A 22,598-nucleotide genomic window follows, 5' to 3' on the forward strand; every position below is an offset into this window, starting at 1 on the left:
AGGTTAGAGTCTGACTGATTCACTGAGTCTGTGGACAGGTGTCTTTCATACAGGTGACCATTGCCGACAGCTGTCTGTCATGCAGGTAACGAGTTGATTTGGAGCATCTACCTGGTCTGTAGGGGCCAGATCTCTTACTGGTTGGTGGGGGATCAAATACTTATTTCCCTCTGCAGAATGCAAATAAATTCATATACTTTCCACAATGTGATTTTCCGGATTTAATTTGTGATGTGCTATCTCTCACTGTTACCAATAACCTACCCTTCAATTATGGGCTGCTCATGTCTTTGTCAGTGGGCAAACTTACAAAATCAGCAAGGGATCAAATACTTATTTCCCCCACTGTATTTTTTTTGTTACATTTGTACCCCGCAGTTTCCCACTCATGGCAGGCTCAATGCGGCTTACATGGGGCAATGGAGGGTTAAGTGATTTGCCCAGAGTCACAAGGAGCTGCCTGTGCCTGAGGTGGGAATTGAACTCTGTTCCTCAGTTCCCCAGGATCAAAGTCCACCACCCTAACCACTAGGCCACTCCTCCACTGTTGCTACTATTTGAAATTCTACATGGAATGTTGCTATTCCACTAGCAACATTCCATGTAGAAGTCGGCGGCCCTTGCAGATCACCAATGTGGCCCTTGCAGATCACCAATGTGGCCGCACAGGCTTCTGCTTGTCTGATGTCCTGCACGTACGTGCAGGACGTCAGACTCACAGAAACAGAAGCCTGCGCAGCCTTCTACATGGAATGTTGCTAGTGGAATAGCAACATTCCATGTAGAATCTCCAATAGTAGCAACATTCCATGTAGAATCTCCAATACTATCTATTTTATTTTTGTTACATTTGTACCCCGCACTTTCCCACTCATGGCAGGCTCAATGCGGCTTACATGGGGCAATGGAGGGTTAAGTGACTTGCCCAGAGTCACAAGGAGCTGCCTGTGCCTGAAGTGGGAATCAAACTCAGTTCCTCAGTTCCCCAGGACCAAAGTCCACCACCCTAACCACTAGGCCACTCTTCCACTGTTTTCAAACATGCCGGCTTGTGCTGCATACGAATGTACACAGAGGAGGTATAATAACAGAATAACATTTCACAGGTAGAGTAGTAATTTGTTATAAATTGTAATCAATGTGTCATTTGGAGGGGCTGGTTATAGGGACACCCTAGCACATGTTATATTCTTGCAGAGATTTTTTTTTCTCCTGGTAAAGGGCCACTAAGACAGACATCATGTTATGAGAATCAGGTGCTCAACATTTAGAGTTTCTGTCTATTTACTTATTTATAACATTCGTATAACACATTAAACATGATTTAGGTTAAAACCTGGGAACATATAAAATCTTTTTTTTGCTGTGCCTAGATCAAAAGAGAGAGATGGTTTGTGGTGGGAACTTGCTCCTTTTGTGGGTGGGTGGGTGGATGGATGATTATGATGCTGCTGCTAATTATGATTACAGTATTAATAGTCATATTGATGTTATTAATATGCATATTGACACAAACATGATCTGACAGAAATCAACAAAGAAATCAAACTCAGCCTGAATAGCATGAACTCATGGGCAAATGCATTTCAGCTAAAACTCAACACAGAAAAAACACACTGTCTCATCCTCTCATCCCAATACAATACATACAAACCAACAAAAATAAACACCCCAGACCATACCCTCCCTACCTCAGACAGCCTGAAAATTCTCAGCGTTACAACCGACCGCAACCTCACACTAGAGAACCAAGTGAAATCTACTACAAAGAAAATGTTCCACTCAATGTGGAAACTCAAACGCCTGAAACCATTCTTCCCCGAGGGAAACATTTCGCAACTTGATACAATCAATGACACTAAGCCATGTAGACTACTGCAATGGAATTTATGCAGGTTGTAAAGAACAAATTTTAAAAAGAAACTTCAGACCGCACAAAACACTGCAGCCAGGCTTGTATTTGGAAAAACGCGATTCGAAAGCACCAAACCCCTCCGTGAAAAACTGCACTGGCTTCCAATCAAAGAACGTATTCAAAATCTGTACCCTGGTGCATAAAATCATCTACGGTGAAGCCCCGGGATATATGGCAGATCTCATAGACCAACAAGAAACACAACAGGATCAACACAAACACACCTAAATCTCCACTACCCAAGCTGCAAAGGACTCAAGTACAAATCAACTTATGCATCCAGCTTCTCCTACGTAAGCACACAACTATGGAACGCACTACCTAAAGCCGTGAAAACAATATATGATCACTTAAACTTCCGGAAATCATTAAAAACCAACATGTTCAAAAAGGCATACCCCACAGACCCAACTTAAATGCTAGTACCTTGCAACACAACGAAGCCAAAAGCTCGTAACGGATATACAAGAACTCTTCCTCTCTACGATCCTCTTCCTCTATAGAATTCCCTAAAGTGTCTGTTACACCTGAACCTTGTTCTACGAAAACATTACTGTATTTGTTCATACCGGAATTGGCGAACACCTTTACAGTACTATGTAAGCCACATTGAGCCTGCAAATAGGTGGGAAAATGTGGGATACAAATGTAACAAATAAATAAAATAAATAAATATTAATATTGTGTTATTTTGGGGCTACTTTTGGGTTGGAAAAATTTTTGCCATCTGGCAACACTGGCCAGGGGGTAGATTACTGTATTTTTTTGATGCTGCCGAGGGGGGACAGGGGACAGTGGGAAAGACAAGAGATACTAAAGGGGGGGAGGAGGTTGAGAGAGAAATGCCGAACTGCATGTAAAACTGGGGTGGCAATAAGCCTTTTTCTTTGGGGGGGGGTTCGTATTCACGCCTATACTCGTCCAGCATTATCCCTTTTGGCTCCCCCACCTCTCACCTGTGGCTGCTTTCCGCTAAAAAACAAACAAAAAAAAAACCCTGAGGCTTTTTTAGAGCACAGAACCGCTGTAGTGAAAAGAAGCTGCAGGTTTGAGGGTAGGGGAGGCAGGAAGGACATCAAACAAGCGCCTTTTGCATGGAGTGGAGGAGTAGCCTAGTGGGTAGCATAGGAGCTGACTCTGTGGGTGCTTGAGCACCCGCAATATTAAGAAAATTCCTTATATGTGTCCAGGGAGGGGTTATTTCCATTGGGCTTAGCACCCCAATAATTTTGAAAAGTTGGCTCCTATGAGTGGTTAGTGCAGTGGACTTTGATCCCGGGGAACTGGGTTCAATTCCCACTGCAGCTCCTTGTGACTCTGGGCAAGTCACTTAACCCTCCATTGCCCCTGGTACAAAATAAGTACCTGAATATATGTAAACCGCTTTGAATGCAGTTGCAAAACACCTCAGAAAGGTGGTATATCAAGTCCCATTAACAAGATTCCATGCAGAATCTTAAAAAGTAGCAACATTCCACATAGAACCCCAAAGAATAGCAAGATTCCAGAATCCCAGCCTATTTGAGATTCTACATGGAATGTTTCTAGTGGAGGAGTAGTCTAGTGGTTAGTGCAGCGGACTTTGATCCTGGGGAACTGAGGTTGATTCCCACTGCAGCTCCTTGTGACTCTGGGCAAAATCACTTAACCCTCCATTGCCCCTGGTACGGAATAAGTACCTGAATATATGTAAACCGCTTTGAATGTAGTTGCAAAAACCTCAGAAAGGCAGTATATGAAATCCCCCCACCCCAATTCCATTGTATCGTTTTGAAGTCTTGACACTGGGGGGGCAGAGGGCATGCGATTGTGCTGAAGTTGGGCGTTGTAGCTTTAAGCTGCGGCAGGCGGTGAGTCAGCAGGGTCTGAGCCACCCTTCAATCACATGAGCTTCTCAGTCAGTCATTCATCGGCCATGGCGCGGCTGCTGCTGCTCGTCTCCCTCATCGCCGGGGCTTCCGCCGGTCTCTACTTCAGAGAGGGGCAACACTGCTACAAACCGGCCGCCAAGAGGCCGCCCGGAGTCAGGTACTGGCTTAACCCCTGGAAATCCACCTTAGACACGATCCGATCTTAGCCGAGGAGGTTATAAACCTCCTTCGTTTTAGCACAAGGGAACGCAATGGATGGTGGACAAGGAAGGAAACTGCTAGTTATTGGCTTTTTTGGATACTCTTTGGGAGATGAGTTGGTCCTGTGCCAGATGCTAAGGCCACACACTAGGAAATCCCCGTCCACCGAGAGCTGAGATTGTGAATAAGGAAGCGACTTCCTCTTACAGAAACTCTTGCCCAAGTGAGAAGTGCCTGAGGAGAGACGGGCAAGTCAGTGAGTCACCGACTGCACGATTTTCAGCTTTCCTTTGGAAGTCAAAAAAACAGTTTAGACCCCGTGTAATTTCCCCGATTGTGACCGGTCTGTGGATGGTAACAACACGTGCTTCCTTTTCGTGTCATCCGGTGCCATATTAACCAGTGTCACTGTATTTCCTGTCCTGTGTGAGGCTTGCACATCATGGCTCAGTCTGACCTGCAAGAGAGGGCTTTCTCCTTGGGCATTATAGCTCGGTTGGTGCACTGGCTACTTAATATATGAAACAAAACGCCCTTACTCATAGTTTGTATTGAGTTTAGCATTCCTATTCATTCTGAAAGGTTGGCTTCCATGCCTGCAGCTTCTACTCCTGTAGTGAATAAGGGGATTAAAATCCCCCCCCCCCCCTCAAAAAAAAAAAAAAAACCCAACATTTTCTTATGGAGTTCCCAGGAGAGGAGCTAGGGGTGCCCAGTGAAGCTTGTTTCCAGCCACCTATTATAAGAGAATTTTATAAAGCCAGGTAGACATGATTTCTATCACTTTGGCTAGCATATTAAAATACTAGCCTAAGTGGCAGAAATTATGCCTACAGTTTTAAAACTCTGCCCCTGTAGAGGCTTGCAGCAAAGTGCACACCCTTATGTCAGAGTGCATTCTTTTTATGGCAGCCAGTATTTTATGAGACTATTTATATGCATACGTGTTCACATACATACAAACTTATTTTACAAAAATAACTTCCTAAATGTCCCAGAGCCTGGATTCTTAGGACCCCTTTAAGAAAATCATTTTTAATTAACCTGGTGAATCCCGAAAGCAGAGCCCTACACATCTGAGAGCTTTGAGGAGGTATGAAAGGAAGTGTAGAGCATGTTTAACCTCCCATGGTGGATGTTTTTAAGAGGCTTGCATTGAAAAATGCCCAATTTTGTGGGGGAAAAAATGAGGTTATGACAGGGTAGCAGTTTCTTAAAATATTTTTTTTCCTCATGGAGCATGTTTTTAGGCTGCTTGTATCCCTTCCCAAATTAGCATATACCAGCCATCCACAATTTGGGAGGATAAAAGAAACCAAGGCTACGTGCATATGAGAAAGTATTTCTATTTGCTTACCAAGTACGGATACAATTAATAGTTTCTCATGAGAGATCAGTACAGTTACCTAAAGACATATTCACTGTCTGCATCTCTGAAATACCGTTCTGATTCTGCTGCTTATATCGTTTGTTTCAGACAATGATTTACATGGCTTTTTCTCTGCAAACTATCCTTCTCACAGATTATTATCTGGTTTTCTTAAGCTGCTTGGACAACATTCTTCTGTTGTTTGTACTAGTTTCTTTTCCCAAGCCTGCTTGCCCGTAAGGGTATCATAATAGATCATAAATTCCAGAGTCCTGCAAGCTCGTCAATCTCTGATAGATTTCAGAGTCATACAGACTTATCAATCTCTGGCCTTTTAACCCATTCCATAGTGCATGACTGTGCTCATAATTCTACAAGCATTGAGTGGAAGAGATATCAGATTGGGCTCAGTCCACTCAGTAATGAAGATTCTGGGGTGTAAACCAATAACCTGGTCCTGGAGGCACCCCAGCCAGTTAGATTTTTGATACCCAGAATGAATGTTCATGAGAGATTTGCATGCAAATCTATCTCGTGAATATTAATTGCGGATACACTGAAAACCTGACTGGCTGGGGTGCCTCCAGGACCAGGTTTGGGAACCACTGTCTTAGGCCCTTCTACCAGGCTGCTGTTAGGGTTGTGTAATATGACCTGCACTGACACTTAATATTCAGTATTTGTATGTTTTTTGTGATAATTTATAATTTTTTTATCACTATTCAATGTTCACATTCTCACAATCAAAATCGAAGCTTATATCGTTTCTATGCTTCTCAACTGTACTTTTACATACTCCTGTATGGCTCAAATAATGGCAGACATTATCAATTAGTAATATCAGCTCCACCGGCTGTATTATCCACATTCAGCCTTGCTGTATGTACTTATCTGGTGTTAGCACTGTCCTTCGCTACTTAGTCCATCCAGGTGCTATTCGTGCAAATACTGAAACAGAGGCAGGAGGGAAGCAGTCAATGATTAAAATTGTTACCATTTAAGATATACACCTAAAGTGGTGGTAAAGATTATCTTGGTGACCGGATGAGACTCTCCCTTTATCAGTAAATAGCACTAAGGTGCACATTAGGACAACAACATATACTCTTGGGATTATCTCTTCTGGTTTGTGTATTGTAGTTCTAGGATAGGCAGCATAAAAATCTATTTTACTGTTCTGGGATCTTGCAACCTGGATTGGCAACTGCTGGAAACAGGATACTGGGCTTGATGGACCTTCAGTCAATCCCAGTATTTTTATTTAGTTACATTTGTACCCCACGCTTTACCACTCGTGGCAGGCTCAATGCGACTTACATGGGGCAATGGAGGGTTAAGTGACTTGCCCAGAGTCACAAGGAGCTGCCTGTGCCTGAAGTGGGAATTGAACTCAGTTCCTCAGGACCAAAGTCAGCCACCCTAACCACTAGGCCACTCCTCCACTGTTGCTACTATTTGAGATTCTACATGGAATGTTGCTATTCCACTAGCAACATTCCATGTAGAAGTCGGCCCTTGCAGATCACCAATGTGGCCGCGCAGGCTTCTGCGAGTCTGACGTCCTGCAGGACATCAGACTCACAGAAACAGAAGCCTGCGCAGCCTTCTACATGGAATGTTGCTAGTGGAATAGCAACATTCCATGTAGAATGTCCAATAGTAGCAACATTCCATGTAGAATCTTCAATAGTATCTATTTTATTTTTGTTGCATTTGTACCCTGTGCTTTCCCACTCATGGCAGGCTCAATGCGGCTTACATGGGGCAATGGAGGGTTAAGTGACTTGCCCAGAGTCACAAGGAGCTGCCTGTGCCTGAAGTGGGAATCGAACTCAGTTCCTCAGTTCCAAAGTCCACCACCCTAACCACTAATCCACACTTATGTTCTTATGATGATTTTTTGGAGATTTGCCCCCCCTCTATCTTTGTTTGATGCTTTGAGGGAAAGCAGATATTTTTGCAGTGTTTTTGCAGTATTTTTTTGTTGGTTTGTATTACCCTTTTGATATATATATTTTTTTGGAATCTGCCCAGGAAAGTTGGATAGGCGGAATTAAAGTATTTTTAAATAAAAATAAATACAGTGGATTCCGGTTCATTGGGACACATCAGGACTATAGTACATTGCCTCAATTAAGTGGCTGCCCCGAAAAAATGAAGTTGACATGTTACCATTGAAAAAAGAGTTGGTAATAGTGACTGATTAAAGTCAAAACAATATTTATTATGCAAATACAAAAGTGGATGAAAAAAGTACTGTACTGTTTAATTTACATTTGCTCGGTAACACAAAAATTGACAAAGGAAATGAAAACATGTAAATTTGCATAAATTAAAAGATAATTAACGTTGAAGGGATTGATCAAGCATACGAGCTCTCTTCGTCGATTTGCAGCTGGACAAAATCTGCACAGGTCTCTAGAGCAGTAACAGGTCTGCCTTCATTTCCTTCCTGCGTAAAAAGTTTGAATCCAGAAATAAATCTCCTGGCATCCTGGTTTGTCACTTTTTCACGCTCAATTGTGTCATCCTCTTCAGTTTCCTGGTTTCCTGAAGTCTTGATATGTTTGGCTGAAATTTGCTCAACGATTTCATCCTTACACCCCCCTCATTTTCATTGTAGCATTGAAGATCGTTGTCAATGGATGAAAACCCGTCATAGTTTTCCACCCAGTGTGCTTCCATAACATACTTTTCATTATCCATAGCATTTTCATTTTCAGCCTTATCCAAAGTGTTTAAGCCCACAGTGAGCAAAACTACTAGTACTATCAATCATTTCTATAGCGCTACCAGTCGTACGCTTCACAATGCTGAATGGCTGTGCTGCTAACATTTTGCTAGCTATCGGCAATAAACTGCTCTGCTTGTAAAAGATCAATCTTTGCACTAACAAGATGTGAGCACATTTTCTTCTAGATCTTCAATGATATATATAAGTTACCAGTTTGGCACAGTATAAGATCTTCACATTTTTTGATGATTCCCATGTCCATTGGTTGCACCAGAGATGTGGTGTTGGGACAGAGAAATGCAACCTGGATGTTTTTCAAACAGTCAATGTGTGGGTGTGCTACACAATGGAGTGACCTAGTGGTTAGAGCACTGGTCTTGCAATCCAGAGGTGGCCAGTTCAAATCCCACTGCTGCTCCTTGTGATCTTGGGCAAGTCACTTAACCCTCCATTGCCTCAGGTACAAACTTAGATTGTGGGACACAGAAATATCCAGAGTACCCAAATGTAACTCACCTTGAGCTACTACTGAAAAAGGTGTGAGCGACATCTAAATAAATAAATTATCAAGGATACACACAATCCTTCAAGACCTCTGTAATTCAATGTCCCAGCTCATTAATCAGTTCTTAAAAGTTTGCCGGTCATCCATGCATTTTTGTTAGCATGTTACAAAACAGGTAAACTTTCCATGCTGATCCTTTTAAAACACCAGTAGCATACATGACATGTTGGAACAGCATAGCGCTGTTACGTGATCCATAACGTTCTTTGAAACTGACAGTGTTGTGTGTTTATAGGTCAGGGATCCATCAGGTCTGGCACGTTAGAATAGCCCTGTTTCATTGGCGTTGTAGATGTCATCCGCACAAAATTTACAAAGCAATCATGGAAGTTTTGTGGCTTTCCGTTGTTCAGCGCTTATAGGGCCTCTTTTACTAAGGCACGCTAGCGTTTTTAGCGCACGCTAATATTTAGGGCGCACTAAACGTTAGAGACACCCATAGGAATAAATGAATGTCTCTAACATTTACCGCACCCTAAATATTAGAGCGCGCTAAAAACGCTAATGTGCCTTTGTAAAAGAGGCCCATAGCGTCAGCACTGTCCTTCTCACTAGGTGCCTTCTTAAATTTTATCCTGAACCTACATTTCTATCATGACAACCAGCCATCTGTTGCTTTAAAATAGTTGTGACTGAGTTTTCTAGCTAACACCTCTGACTTGCTTTTTAACATTGGTCCACTCACACGAAAACCTCTTCCTGTTACAATTGAGAACTACTGATTCAGGGCCTCTTTTGCATTGGGATCCTTAATGTCACGCTTCCATTTTTGGGAAGCGCCCTCTTGCCTCTCAGTTAAAGTCCACTCATTTATCGATTTCTCTTGTTGTACAACGCATGCTATTGTGGAGTTTGGCACTCCTGTAATCTCTGCTGACTTGTGTTTGGTGGTTATTTTTTTCAATTCTTCTAGCAAGGCAATTTTGCCTGCAAGTGTAGATCTTTCCTTGGCATTTTTTTCGGCGCACTCCACAGATGGACCACGACACACCCCGCAGCAGCACGTGTATGCGAATGTGGCAGTCCATATAAACTTAAGGGGCTGGTGATATATCGATGACCATTTACATACGTTACTGCCCCAAATAAATGATGCGTTGTCCCAAGTAAGCGAAACTGTTGTCCCTTTACAACTGTGCTTTGTTTCTGTTCTCTGTGTTTTGGGCTAAAGATGCAGGCCTCCCTGATTAAGCAGTGTCCCAATTAACTGGAATCCACTGTATGTATGAGAATGAAGAGCCAGTGACTGAACAGGAAGTCTTTATATCATCATTAAATCTTTATTAACATACAGTGGATTCCAGTTAATTGGGACACTGCTTAATCAGGGAGGCTGTATCCTTGGCCCAAAACACAGAGCAAATGTCTTCTGCCCCCTTTCTCCCCCCCCCCCCCCCCCCCCCCCCCAGTGTATTTAGGGCCTCTTTTACAATGCCACACTACCAATTCTCGGTGCAGTAAATGAGAGGAAACCCATTCAATTCCTATAGGCTTCCTCATTTGCCATGCAGGAATCATTAGCGCGGCTTTGTAAAAGAAGCCCTTCATTCTTAGTTCTGTTTCCAAAATGTTAGGACTTATGGATCTAGGTACTTCTCTTCTGGTTAGCCTTCCTGTTTACCTCTGTTTAAGGAAAGAGTAAATGTGACCTAACTTAATGTAATGTCTTTCCTTTTTTTAAATGTAGAAATTATCCCCGGCCTCATGAATACCTGGATATTTCCAGCCTGCCAAAAACCTGGGACTGGCGAAATTTAAATGGAACCAATTTTGTCAGTACCACTCGGAACCAGCACATCCCACAGTACTGCGGATCCTGTTGGGCTCATGGCAGCACCAGCGCCTTAGCAGGTATCATTAAACCCAGGCGTGTTTCTGTGTGATCAGAAGAATCCGCAGCCAAGCGGAGAACTCGAACTCCCCACGGGAAAACACAAGAATCTTAAAAAACTTGTTTATTGATGAAAAGACTCGACACAACATGAATAAATGAAAAAGGGACTAGGCATGTGTTTATATAGATTTTACTGCACAGATGTTTTATGCAACATTAGCATTCCATGGGAATATTGTACATGCGAATATGTAATTATGACATTTTTTTTTCCGTTTTCATTATAAATTTACTTTTCATTATAAGCTTACTGCTCGTAACTATACACATCATAGCATATCCTTCCAATATAATATTTCATTCATATGCTTTGTACGTTTAATCCCTATTCTATTCATTATTTATATGTATTTTATTGTACGCATTGTTCTTGCAATATTTAGCACTTTATGAGAACAGTAGGAAAAAATGACCGTTTCTGAGCGGAATGAAACGGGCACTAGCAAGGGGCCCCCTCCCTCCGTCCCTCGAAGCTACTTGCCTTGTTCGCTGTGGGCTGTTTCGGCCCTCGAGTGTGAATAGCTCCGCCCTCGACGTCATGATGTTTGGACGCGTCATGACGTTTTGACGCGAGGGCGGTGCAGACACTCCAGGGCACACCGGATATCTCGGGCGCCTCAACTTCCGTGGAGGCTTCAGAACGTTGGGGTTGCCTTTTATATATATAGATTGTATATGTGAACACATTTTTTGACATTAAGCAAATGATGTTATTCCCACATTTTATCTTTTGATTTTGTTTTTTATCATATGTTATTGCTTACTGTGGTCTTTTATCATATATGTTTTATGTTTTTACTTAATTTTTCTTTATTTGCATATGTATTTTTTATAGACTCCTGATGCAGGCCTGACGGCCGAAACACAACAGTTGTGTCGAGTCTTTTCATCAATAAACAAGTTTTTTAAGATTCTTGTCTTCAGGATTTGAATTTCCGTGGTCAAACATCCCACTCTCACTTATACTTGTGTTTAGGTCAGAGAGGCACTCTGAAAAAGCCCCACTGATGAAGAATCAAGTCATATTCCGAATACAAATTTCTGCCTTCAGATCAGATGACTTCTGAAAACTACAATGAGACTAGTTTAGAAAGGGAGAAATTTAAAGGAAAAAAAGCCTTTGAAAAATGTAAAGTAGACTGAAAAACACAGATCTCCCCTTATTGAGCAAAGAATTGTGGGTGTCTAGGTTAGTGTTCTTAAATATGGCTGGACTGACATATTTGTGGTGAGCTTTCAAGAGTTATCCTTCTCTTTATCAGAGCAGTGACACTGGGTTTATAGTACATCGTAATCTAGGTCTTATTATCTAGTGTATCTTCACTGCCATTATGAAGAGAGAATAGTGATCACAGATGTATTTAGTCCAACAAGGGCATCACCATAAGGGTAAAGGTAAAATCAAAGCAGTTTACATAATATATTCAGGTATTTTTCCTGTCTCTAGTGGACTCACAATCTACAGTTTGTTTGTTCACCATTATTTTCACAGTGCCCCTGTTACAAGTTTCCAGTGTCTGGTCAATATACGCCTGTGTTTACTAAGGTGTGCTATAGGCGCATTAGCGGTTTTAACACTTGTAACTGGTGTACATGCGTTAAATGCTGATGTGTCTATAGGAATGTATAAGCTGGTTAGCGTTTAACGCGCCTTAACTTTAAAGGCGTGTTAAAAATGCTACCGCACTTTAGTAAGCATATCATTTAATGTTGATTGATTGGCTTGGGTTTTTTTCCCCCAAAATCAATCTGAACATTAGCTGTTGCCCTCAAAAAATGTTTGTTTATGTTAATGTAAATCAGTATTATTTCCGATGCACTTGACTGTGAGTGCAGATACTAGCAACCGGAGAAGTACCAACCAAGGGATATTTATTAAAAATCACACAAGACATACAATCTATAGAGATCTATAAAATCCATAAAAGTGTAATATCAAGACTTGACGCAGTTCTGTGTTTCGGCGCACAATGCGCCTGCCTCAGGAGTCTCAACTTCAATTGGACTTGTAAATCCCTTGTACTGTTTAGAAACAATATGTGCTGTGGCAGCAAAATGACACCAACTGCTAAAAGTAACACATCTGATGTGCAAATTGAGTACTTTGTTTTAGAAGCAAAAATCAAAAACCACAGAACTGTTCTTCTGTTTCTCCTTGGTTGGTTTTTGCGTTTTTATTTTTTATTTTTTACATATACTAGTGAAATTTCTCATACATATATCAGGAGACACCCCCTAAGAGTCCATGGTGGTGAGGCTCACCTTTTCAGCTTCCTGAATATTTTCATTTCAGATCGCATCAACATAAAACGACATGGAATCTGGCCCTCCGCTTACCTCTCTGTGCAGAACGTTATCGATTGTGGCAACTCTGGATCCTGCGAGGGTGGCGACCACAGTGGCGTCTGGCAATACGCACATGAACACGGCATTCCCGACGAGACCTGCAACAACTACCAAGCTAAGGACCAGAGTAGGAGATAAGAGCTCACCTCTGCTTTCACTTGCTCCATAAAATGTTCCCCTGTCCCTTTGGACAGTGTGGCAGTGCCCCATTTTACATGTTAATGCTGCAGAGGCCAGATGTCCACAGGCACAAGAGAACCCTCACTATAAGAAAAATGGTGATTAGACTGCAATAGGTCTAAATTTAATCTGTGAATGTATTATGTGGCTGTATAATTCTTATGCATCCTTCTGAGGAAATATAATGATAAAAAAGGTAAATTTTCTTCTAGTTTCGGGGTGGGTGTATATCAGTAAGTCTCTGCCCTCTCCCTAACGGTCTCTGCAGAAATGTGACATGGTGCCTACACTTCACTAGGAGCTGTTTTTATTCTCTGTTTCTCTTGACTATATTGTTTTATAAACTTTTTATAGGGGGTGGAATTTACTGACTGTAAATCACTTTGGGTTGTATAATAGAGGTGAAAATACAAAAGTTTGAGGGGCCCTTTTACTAAGCTGCTTAGGCGCCTGTGCACACCCAACACGCGTCAATTTGGAGTTATCGCCCAGCCCGTGCGGTAATTTCATTTTTGACGTGCGTCCGCTATGCGTGCCAGAAAATATATTTTATTTTCTGGCACGCGTCGAAAGATGATTACCACACGGTTAACGCGCGAGACTTTACTGCTAAGTCAATGGCTGGCAGTCAGGTCTCAGACCCAAAATGGACGCACGCCAATTTTTATTTTGCCGCACGTCCGTTTTCGGCAAAAATTTTAAAAAGGCCTTTTTTTTTTACAGGTGCGCTGAAAAACGGATCTGCGCAAGCCCAAAAGCCGCGCCTACACTACTGCAGCCCATTTTTCAGCGCACCTTAGCAAAAAGGACCCCTGAGTAAATAATAAAATAAGCAGCTTCCAGATGGGGACTGAAGGGATCAGAAGTCAGTCAGAAAGATGGAGAGACATTGTTCACTTATCTCAGTTATACACTTCAGCCTTTCACTAAATAACATTATTATTAAACAGGTATGATTAACCCACGGCACATAGTGTGTTTTAAGATCTGCATTAATTTTTTTTTTTGGCAGAATGTAACAAGTTTAATCAGTGTGGAACCTGCGTAACCTTCGGTCAGTGTCACTGGATACAGAATTACACTCTGTGGAAGGTGGGAGACTACGGTTCTGTGAGCGGCAGAGAGAAGATGATGGCAGAGATCTTTGCTAATGGCCCCATCAGGTGACAGGAGGGGCGTCATCACTTTCTCAACTGTCATCTTATTACAGATGAAATGAAGTTATCCCTTGTTCCCCTTTTAGATAGGGGCCAACTTAATATCCCAAGGTGATCCCTGGCCTTCCCTGTCTGTTCATGAAGGTGGAGGCAGGGATGTAAGGATGTGCGTCATGAAATAAGCACTAGGATTTAATGGGTAATTTATAAACAGGCTTATTTGTTTGATGTTCAGAATTGAAAATTAAATCGGGAAGACTTGGAAATTAAAGGCCTGTAAATGTTTTGCAAATTGTGTTTGCAGTCCTGTTTTTAAAAAAACAACACTAGTATGAACAATGAACCCTTCTTATCTCCCACCTGACAAGGAAGCCGCTAATACACCTGAAGTCATCTTTGTCTTCTCCTAACTAAAGGCTTCCCTGTGTGGGTAGGAGACTTGGACCTAGTTCAGCGATTGTGCAGTGTGTGAAGACACTCGGTGTTTTGGAAAATATGTTTGTAGCAGTGGCGTAGCTATATGAGACCATGGGGGCCTACCCCCCCCCCCCCACACAAATTTCCTCCGGGCCCCTGGTTTTTCAACCCCCACCAGCTGAAGCCTTGTCCAGCTGCCGTGTTGCCTGCCCTGCCCTCTTTTCCCCTTTGTGCCCTACACACGCCTTTTAGCGAAATTCAGCAGTTTCACTAAAAGGAGTGTGCGGGACGTGAGGGGGAAGAGAGAGCAGGGCAGGCAACATGGCAGTGCCGGAGACCAGCGAAAGACAAGGCTTCAGCTGGTGGGAGTTGGGGACCCCCCCGCCAGCCAAGGTATTTGCTGCAGCTTGCAGTTAGCAATTGGAGCGGCAGGGTGGTGGTGGGGGGAGCAGCAGGACCCCCCTCCCATCGTGAGGTCTGGCTACGCCCCTGGTTTGTAGACATGCAGCATGAAGAAGCTTGTGTATGTTGGGGGGGGGACACCGAGGGTCTATGGTGTGATGCCTACTTTAACTTCCACAGATCAATGCCATTCATTCTAAGATAAGACAGAAACAGGCAGAAAGAAGAACCAATATAGGGAGGGGATGTGGGCTGTAGAAGGATCCCAGAAATCAAAATGATGGAGTAAAAGTGGAGCCGAAACAGCTGTAGCTGGGGTCTGCCGTGTGCATCTCAGTAGGGAATATTGTCTCTTGTTTATAGTTTGAATTCTCACATTATTTGCTTGCTTTTAGTTGTGGAATAATGGCTACCCCAAAGCTGGACGCCTACACTGGGGGACTTTACACTGAATATAGTCCTGGTGCTTCTATCAACCACATCATATCGGTGGCTGGGTGGGGTGTTGAGAATGGAGTCGAGTATTGGATTGTCCGTAACTCGTGGGGAGAACCCTGGGTAAGTATTGCCTGACTGAGGCTGAAATGACTATTACCAAACCTGTAATTATGTCAGGATGAGTAGAAGAAATTGCACAGCAGCTGGATAGTGTTACTTAATGATGTGGGACTCTTTCTCCTATTCTGTTCTTGTGATATCACAGAAGGGGCAGGATGGGTGTGGGGCACATGGTTTGCGATAGAGTTTCACTCTACCACAAAACTAGCACAGAAAAATTGCCGCTGCATGCTCAAAGTAATGAGCATGCAGATTAAATCCCTGTTGAAATTGCAGTGATTGGCTCAGGCACTGACAGGGAAAATTGACATTAAAATACAACCATGCCACAGCATGCATCAGTCCCTTACTACCAACCTGACACCTCTTCCCACCCTGCCCCCAAAATATATTCTTGGTGTCTAGCAGCACCCACCCCAGCACCACATACTTGACTTCCCCCCTCCTTATCCCCAATTCTTTAAGAAAAAAAAAAAGCCCTGGTGCCTGGCAGGAGCGTAGCCAGACTTCGGCGGAAGGGGGGTCCAGATCCCGAGGTGAGGGGGCACATTTTAGCCCCCCCCCCCCGCCATAGGGGTTGGGGTCCCCCCCAGTGGCGTACCAAGGGGGGGGGGGCGGTCGGCCCCAGGTGCACGCCGTTGGGGGGGGTGCTGCGCGCCTGTCGGCTCTTTGTTTTCATGTTCCCTTTGCCCCGGAACAGGTTACTTCCTGTTCCGGGGCAGAGGGAGCATGAAAACGAAGAGCCGGCAGGCGCGCGGCACCCCCCCCCCCCCCAGCGGCGTGCACCCGGGGGGGTTTCTTTCACCAGGGGATCGGGGGTTCTTTCGCCGGGGGGGGGGCATCGCGCTGTTCCGGGGGGGTGGGGTGCATCGGCGATCCGCCCCGGGTGTCAGCCCCCCTAGGAACGCCACTGGGTCCCCCGCCAGCAAAGGTAGCCCATGGTGGCGGCAGGAGGGGGGGGGTCGAAAGGGTCGGCAGGGGGGTCCAGGGCCAAATCTACGGGAGCCCAGGCCCCTGTGGCCCTACGTAGCTATGCCACTGGTGCCTGGTGGTCTAGTGGACCCCAGTTGCCCACTCTGTCTACTCCAAAAAATCCCTGATAGTCTAGCAGGACCCCTACCCACCCTAGACCTACCCCTCGGCCCCTGTACCTCAAATGAGGCAGGAGTGATGCCCACTTGCTCCTGCCTCTGGGTGCCGTCAACTTCAAAATGGTGGTGCCCCGCCTCATGTGGTGCATCCTGGGATGCAGTGGGCGGGACCTATCATATAAGGGAGTTTCTCCTTTACATATATATATAAGCCCTGACTAGTGCTTCCCAGGATGTATTGGGTGGAGCAGGGCTCCGCCAATTGCACCCAGAGGCAGAAGCAAGTGGGCATCGCTCCTGCCTCCTTTGAAGGGTGGGAAAGGGGGTCCTGCTAGACTACCAGCGATTTTTTGGGACTTAGGGTGGACAGAGTGGCTGTGAGAGTGGGGGGCCGGGGGTATAAACCACCAGGGCTGTTTTTGGTTGTTTTTTTTTTTTTTGTAACATGGGAGGGGGGTCCACTAGATCACCAGGGCATTTTTATTATGTTCAGGGAAAAGTGGGATTGAGTTGGGAGGGTTGTATTTTTAAGCTGTGTCCAGGGCAGGGTGATTGGGTTGGAGGGAGAGAAGGGGTGCCGCAAAATGCCTCTCCTCTCAACCAACCCTTCTATGTTGCCCCAGACCTGGCACAACGTTTCCCCGTGCTAAACGCGGCTGAGAAACCTTTTTTTGGAGCATAGCTGCAGGATAATTAATGACCGCGTTTAAATTCTGTTTGTGGTAATGATTTCAGCGGCAACACTAAACCCACTTGAGCATTTGGCACTCAATAACGTGTGCAAAATAGCCCGTTAACACAGGCGGTACTTTTGAGCATCAGCCCCATGGTCAGCTCACGGTGTTGTATCTCAGCTTGCCGTTAGACAAGCTCGATGCACTCCTCCAATGGGTTGCATTTCATCTGCAGGCTGATGATCGATAAACACTTGTACCTCTCTGCTGCTTAAAGTGCATTTGATGTTTGTCAGGCACTTGTAAAACAGGAATCTTGATCGGAGCCAGCTCTGCATTTCAAGGCTGCATTTACAGGGACAGTACAGAGGTGTTAGCCATTCCAGTGCCATCAAAGACTGGCGTCTTTCCTCACAGAATAGTGTGTAGCTGGAACATTGTATGTCAACATACACGTGCAAATATTGAAAGCCAGCATTATAGAAATTACCCCCCCCCCAGCGAGAATTTCCAAGTCATTTACCCAAGTAAGTGGACTGTTTTGAAAATTGTCCACCCTCCTTGTGGGTAAAAGGACAGACTTGTGGCTCTTTTGAGTTTGTACATCTATAAGAACTTGTTTTATTGCTTTGCCTGCAGCTGCTCTTTACTACCCTCCCCCCCCCCCCCCCCCCCCCCAAAGTAAGGCTGATTTTCAGAAGGACCTGGTTTGAGTTTATTACTCCATGGTTAGTCACAGTTCATTGGTCCCTGTCAAAGCATGTAGGAAGTACAAACTGGTGTGTCTGATGTTTAAAATGTTATATGGTCATTGACAGTGATGTGCTGGTAAATTTTTAACAACAGGCTCTCTCCCCGGTCCATGTCTGCGGCCCCCCCCCCCCCCTTTCCAAATTGCAGAGCTGGCTATACCCGGGGAGAGAGCCTTAGAAAAGCTGCCACCCTAGTCTGCTTACTGTGCAGTTATAAAAACTACTAACCTGCAAAGTCTCCAGTACCTACCCAGACTGAAAGTTTTGTGATTGAAGTTTTTACATCTACCTCCAACAGGGTGAAAAGGGCTGGCTGAGGATTGTGACCAGTGCTTACAAAGGAGGAAAAGGAGCAGATTACAATCTTGCCATTGAAGACGACTGCGTCTATGGGGATCCTATCCTACCTTAAACAGTGCTGAATTTTGTATTTTCCACACCTGATTTTAAAGCCTCTGAATCTGTGAGGTAGATTTTGGAAATCCTGTGATTTTTTTATTAAGCGCATTTGTTTAGCTGTTGCTTTTATTTTTCCCTGTCACTGCTGAGGATTCCATCGTACCGGGGGGCTGTGGAATTCGAACTGCTCTCTAGGGGTAGACTTTTTCTCCTTGTGATATTCCCAGCATGTGTGCCACAATCTGATTTAAAGAATAATTTGTATTGAACACCAATCACCATAATCAACAAATTCACTAAAAGGAAACATAAGCTCTGTCAAGAGCATAGAACTGCTTTAAATAGGGTGGTATCACCAGCTTTCTGGTAGCTCAGTGTGAGGAAGGACCTGAATTCGCTACTCTTCATTTCTCTGTTTCTTTTTTTTTTTTTTTTTTTTTTATTACTTTCATCGCTGACTAAATGAACCTTTGCTGATTCCAATGGATTTAAATATTGCCTGCATATCACACCAGGCCATGTACTTTTAACATTTTAATCTAAGAAACCTGCTTCACCGTCTGTTATTAAGACGGCCTTTTAGTCAGATTCTTGCCAAGATATATTTTTTTAAAGCTGAGTTTTTACAGGCTGACCTTGTGCATATGAAATTATTCCATGCAGTTTTTGTGTTGTGGTGATGACCTGTATAACATTCCTGGTGCTCAAGTTAAGTGGAAATACCATGAGTAAAAACAAATAAATCCATCAACCCCCACCTTTCCTCGCTGAAAAGACCAATGCATGTGTTGGGGCTTTTGGTAGCCTATGTGCTCTGTTTTAGTGAGGTCTGGCCATCACAGCAATACCAGAGCCTTGACAGCCAACGGACAGACACGGTACTTCAAACTCCTTCTGGTTAAGTGATGCTGACCGGCCCTAGAGCAGATATTCAGCGGCAATTAACTGGAGCGTACCGCTGAACATCTGTGCCGACTGCCCCGGCATTTTCAGGTTAGTGTGGGGGTGGTTTGAGAGGTGGAGTCAGCGCGGATGCAGAAGTTACCTGAGATTCAGTGCCTTTGCCAACTACCCAGGCAAGCAGGACTGCTGCACAAATAGCTGACCCAACTTCCCTGAATAATTATCTAGGTACTGGTGCTAACGTCGGATGGCTGGGTGAGACCCGAATATTCAGGGCTGGTGCAACACTGAATAGCTGGTTCACATTCAGCCCCTGGTAGCACCTTAAAAATCTCCGACTACTGGTGGCTGAAGGCTCTGTATTTCTATTTGCCTTTAGTTTTCTGTGTTCTGCAATCATGCGCAGCTGTCTCTCGGGAGAAGCATAATGAAAACAGTTTTTGTTAAATTACTGCTCAACCCTTAAAATTGTCTTAATGCTGTGGGTTACAGGACAGTTGGAATTTTATAACCAGGACTCACTGTGGACAGTCTAGAAAGATGTCTAATTATCGTTATAAAATAGCCACCAGAAGCAGCCAAAGCATGCATATACATATGCTTTAAAGGTGTACGTATTGTGTCCCATGGAAACCCCATGTGTAGTGCACCCATAAATGTATGATCGTGTCAGACACTCTTATATGCATTAATACAGCCACACAGTTTTATAAAGACCCTTTTTTTATGTATGTAAAACAAACTTTATCCAGGAAGCTTCCTATATAAATTTACTTCCAGTGTAAAGGGAGACTCTGGCCTCGCAACCAGTAATGTGGTTAGAAGAATGTCGGGATATCATTTTACATATCTTTAAAATATCATTATAAAGTACTAGCAAGAAACCCCAAATTTGCTAAAAATAAAAGGAGGAAAAAAGGACTTCAGTAGCTTAGGTCACATCTGAAATGAGACTTGGACTAATGACCCACCCTACTTCTTTATCAGTCCTACAAAAAAAACTCCTCTACAATTAATTCCATATTTATTTAATGTTTTGAGTTTTTTTTCAGTATTAAAGTCCAAATGCACTCATGTTCTCTCAGGCACTTATCTGAAACAAAAGCTGCTGTTTTTGTTTCAGACAAGTACTCGAGAGAACATGATTGTATTTGGACTTTAATATTGGAAAAAAAGAAAAATAAATTGTAAAAAAATATGGAATTATAGAGGTTTTCTTTTTAAGGACTGATGAGTCATTAGTCCAAGTCTCATTTCAGACGTTACCTAAGCGACTGAAGTCCTTATTCCTCCTTTTACTTTTATTCTTAACAAATTAGTTGTTACTTGCTAGTACTTTGTAGTGATGTTTTCTTCGGAGCAAGTACAACCTGGGAAGACAGTTGTGAAACATATCTTTAAAAAGCAATCGCTGTAGCTTTTAAATAGCTGAATGCTTATTTCTTTTAGCAATATTTTAATCTGCACTTTTGGGGAGGGCCAGGGTACAGTGCTGCTCCTTACCTCATTGTATGTGTTCATACAGTAAGAGATGATTAAGGAAATGTGGTCTTAGCAGCTGGGTTACAGTTAGGTCTGAATTGTTTCTGAAATGTAGTGTATTAATTTGCATTGGTTTACAGATGTGGAGGTTTTATTTTTGCACTAACCTGAAGGAAGCAGAGTTCTTGAACCCAGTCACAAATTTCAAAAGTTACTCCAATAAACTGTTTGCATGGACTTATTTGTTCTTTTTTTTCTATGAATTGATATTAACTGAATATTGTACAGACATTGATAAACAAAGGGGCTGATCTTACAAAAGTTGCATAGGTTACTATGGGGCTCATTTTCAAAGCACTTAGATTTACAAAGTTCCATAGGTTTATATGTAATTTTGTAAGTCTAAGTGCTGTGAAAATACACCTCTTATTTTAACATCTCTCTGAGTAACAGGCAGTCTTTACATATGTAGATTGCCATTTACAATTTCAGAAAGCCCCTAGTTATGAATGAAGATCTACACACAGTATGGAGTTATTTCATGGTGTGAGTGGGACACTATAATAAAACTCTCCCTCAACGTTCTGAGGACACCGACGTCAGTGAAGCCAAGCCCTGACTTCCTTCAAAAAGGTTCGAAGGTTCGTGGTGGTGAAGCCACCAAAATCACTCCGGGCCCCGCCCTCGAGGGCAGAGCAATGGCAGAACAACAAAGGGGTTGGCAGGGAGGGGGTTGGGAAATCGCTCCGGGCCCCGCCCTTGCATCAAACGTCATGACGTTGGGGGCGGAGCAATGGCAGAACAACAAAGGGGTTGGCCGGGGGGGGGGGGGGGGGGGTGTTGGCGACAAAAACCTTGCTAGCGCCCGTTTCATTTGCTCTGAAACGGGCCTCTTTTACTAGTTACTAATAAATCATCTTATATTCTAGAGATACCCTTATGTTAAAATGTGGATTACAATCAAAATACAAAGTCAGATACCTTAGCGTAAATATATCTGTAACTATCACAAAACAAATACCCCTCAACTACTAAAAAATACAATTTTTTTTGAGCACATTATATATTCCAGAAAAGGCAGGTTTTAAAGCCTTCTAAAAAGAGCGTAATTTGAGTCGATTGTCTTTACAGGTAATGAATTCCAGGTCTTTATCACTGAATGAATCTACAGCTGTCTTCCCCATTTTACAAAGAGAATACATGTGTATGGGATCGGGTTTTACATCACCTGCAAGGCCTGCATGGGTTTTAAAAAGTGCTTATTTCAGCTAGGCCTTAGGTATTAAGGGAGTCCTTCTGTTTGATCCCTCACTGTTTATTTCTTCCATCACAATGAACCAAATTGTGACCTCACTAATTAATTGGCAGCACTTACAACTAACTGTAAGTTTGTAAAATGGGGCAGCTCCTGCCTTTTATTTTATCCCATGTATGTTTCTAAAATGGCTGAGACAGATTCAGTCCTGTAGCTATTTTAGAACAGGTGCCATGTTGGCACTGCCTTTTCTGACACATTGCTGGAATTGAGTACCACCGCTCTCCACATTCTGAATAAAATTGGGTCCAAAGTCTATTCCAATTTGAATTCTTTTCATGGTAGAAGAAAAATGGGGTAAATATATGTAGAAGAACTTAAATCTGTTCAGCCATTGCTACATGCAGAAGCGTCCTCCATATGTGTACAAATT

At 43.3% G+C, this 22,598-nt stretch overlaps 1 protein-coding gene across 1 annotated transcript; it reads left to right on the top strand.

Annotated features, from left to right (window-relative positions):
• The first annotated feature begins 3,794 nt into the window (after nt 1-3,794).
• Nucleotides 3,795-21,147, top strand: CTSZ (cathepsin Z). Its single transcript, XM_030211624.1, has 6 exons — nt 3,795-3,943; nt 10,343-10,506; nt 12,843-13,022; nt 14,088-14,238; nt 15,447-15,609; nt 18,425-21,147. The coding sequence occupies exons 1-6, from the start codon at nt 3,801-3,803 to the stop codon at nt 18,536-18,538; spliced, it is 915 nt and encodes a 304-aa protein (XP_030067484.1). The 5' UTR covers nt 3,795-3,800; the 3' UTR covers nt 18,539-21,147.
• The last annotated feature ends 1,451 nt before the right edge of the window (nt 21,148-22,598 follow it).

This window comes from Microcaecilia unicolor, chromosome 8 (assembly GCF_901765095.1).
Source record: "Microcaecilia unicolor chromosome 8, aMicUni1.1, whole genome shotgun sequence".
Classification (NCBI taxonomy): domain Eukaryota; kingdom Metazoa; phylum Chordata; class Amphibia; order Gymnophiona; family Siphonopidae; genus Microcaecilia; species Microcaecilia unicolor.

Coding starts and splice junctions, on each gene's coding strand:
- CTSZ (XM_030211624.1), top strand. CDS start 3,801: ATGAGCTTCTCAGTCAGTCATTCATCGGCCATGGCGCGGCTGCTGCTG. Junction 3,944..10,342: donor AAGAGGCCGCCCGGAGTCAG/GTACTGGCTTAA, acceptor TTTTAAATGTAG/AAATTATCCCCGGCCTCATG. Junction 13,023..14,087: donor CTACCAAGCTAAGGACCAGA/GTAGGAGATAAG, acceptor TTTTTTTGGCAG/AATGTAACAAGTTTAATCAG.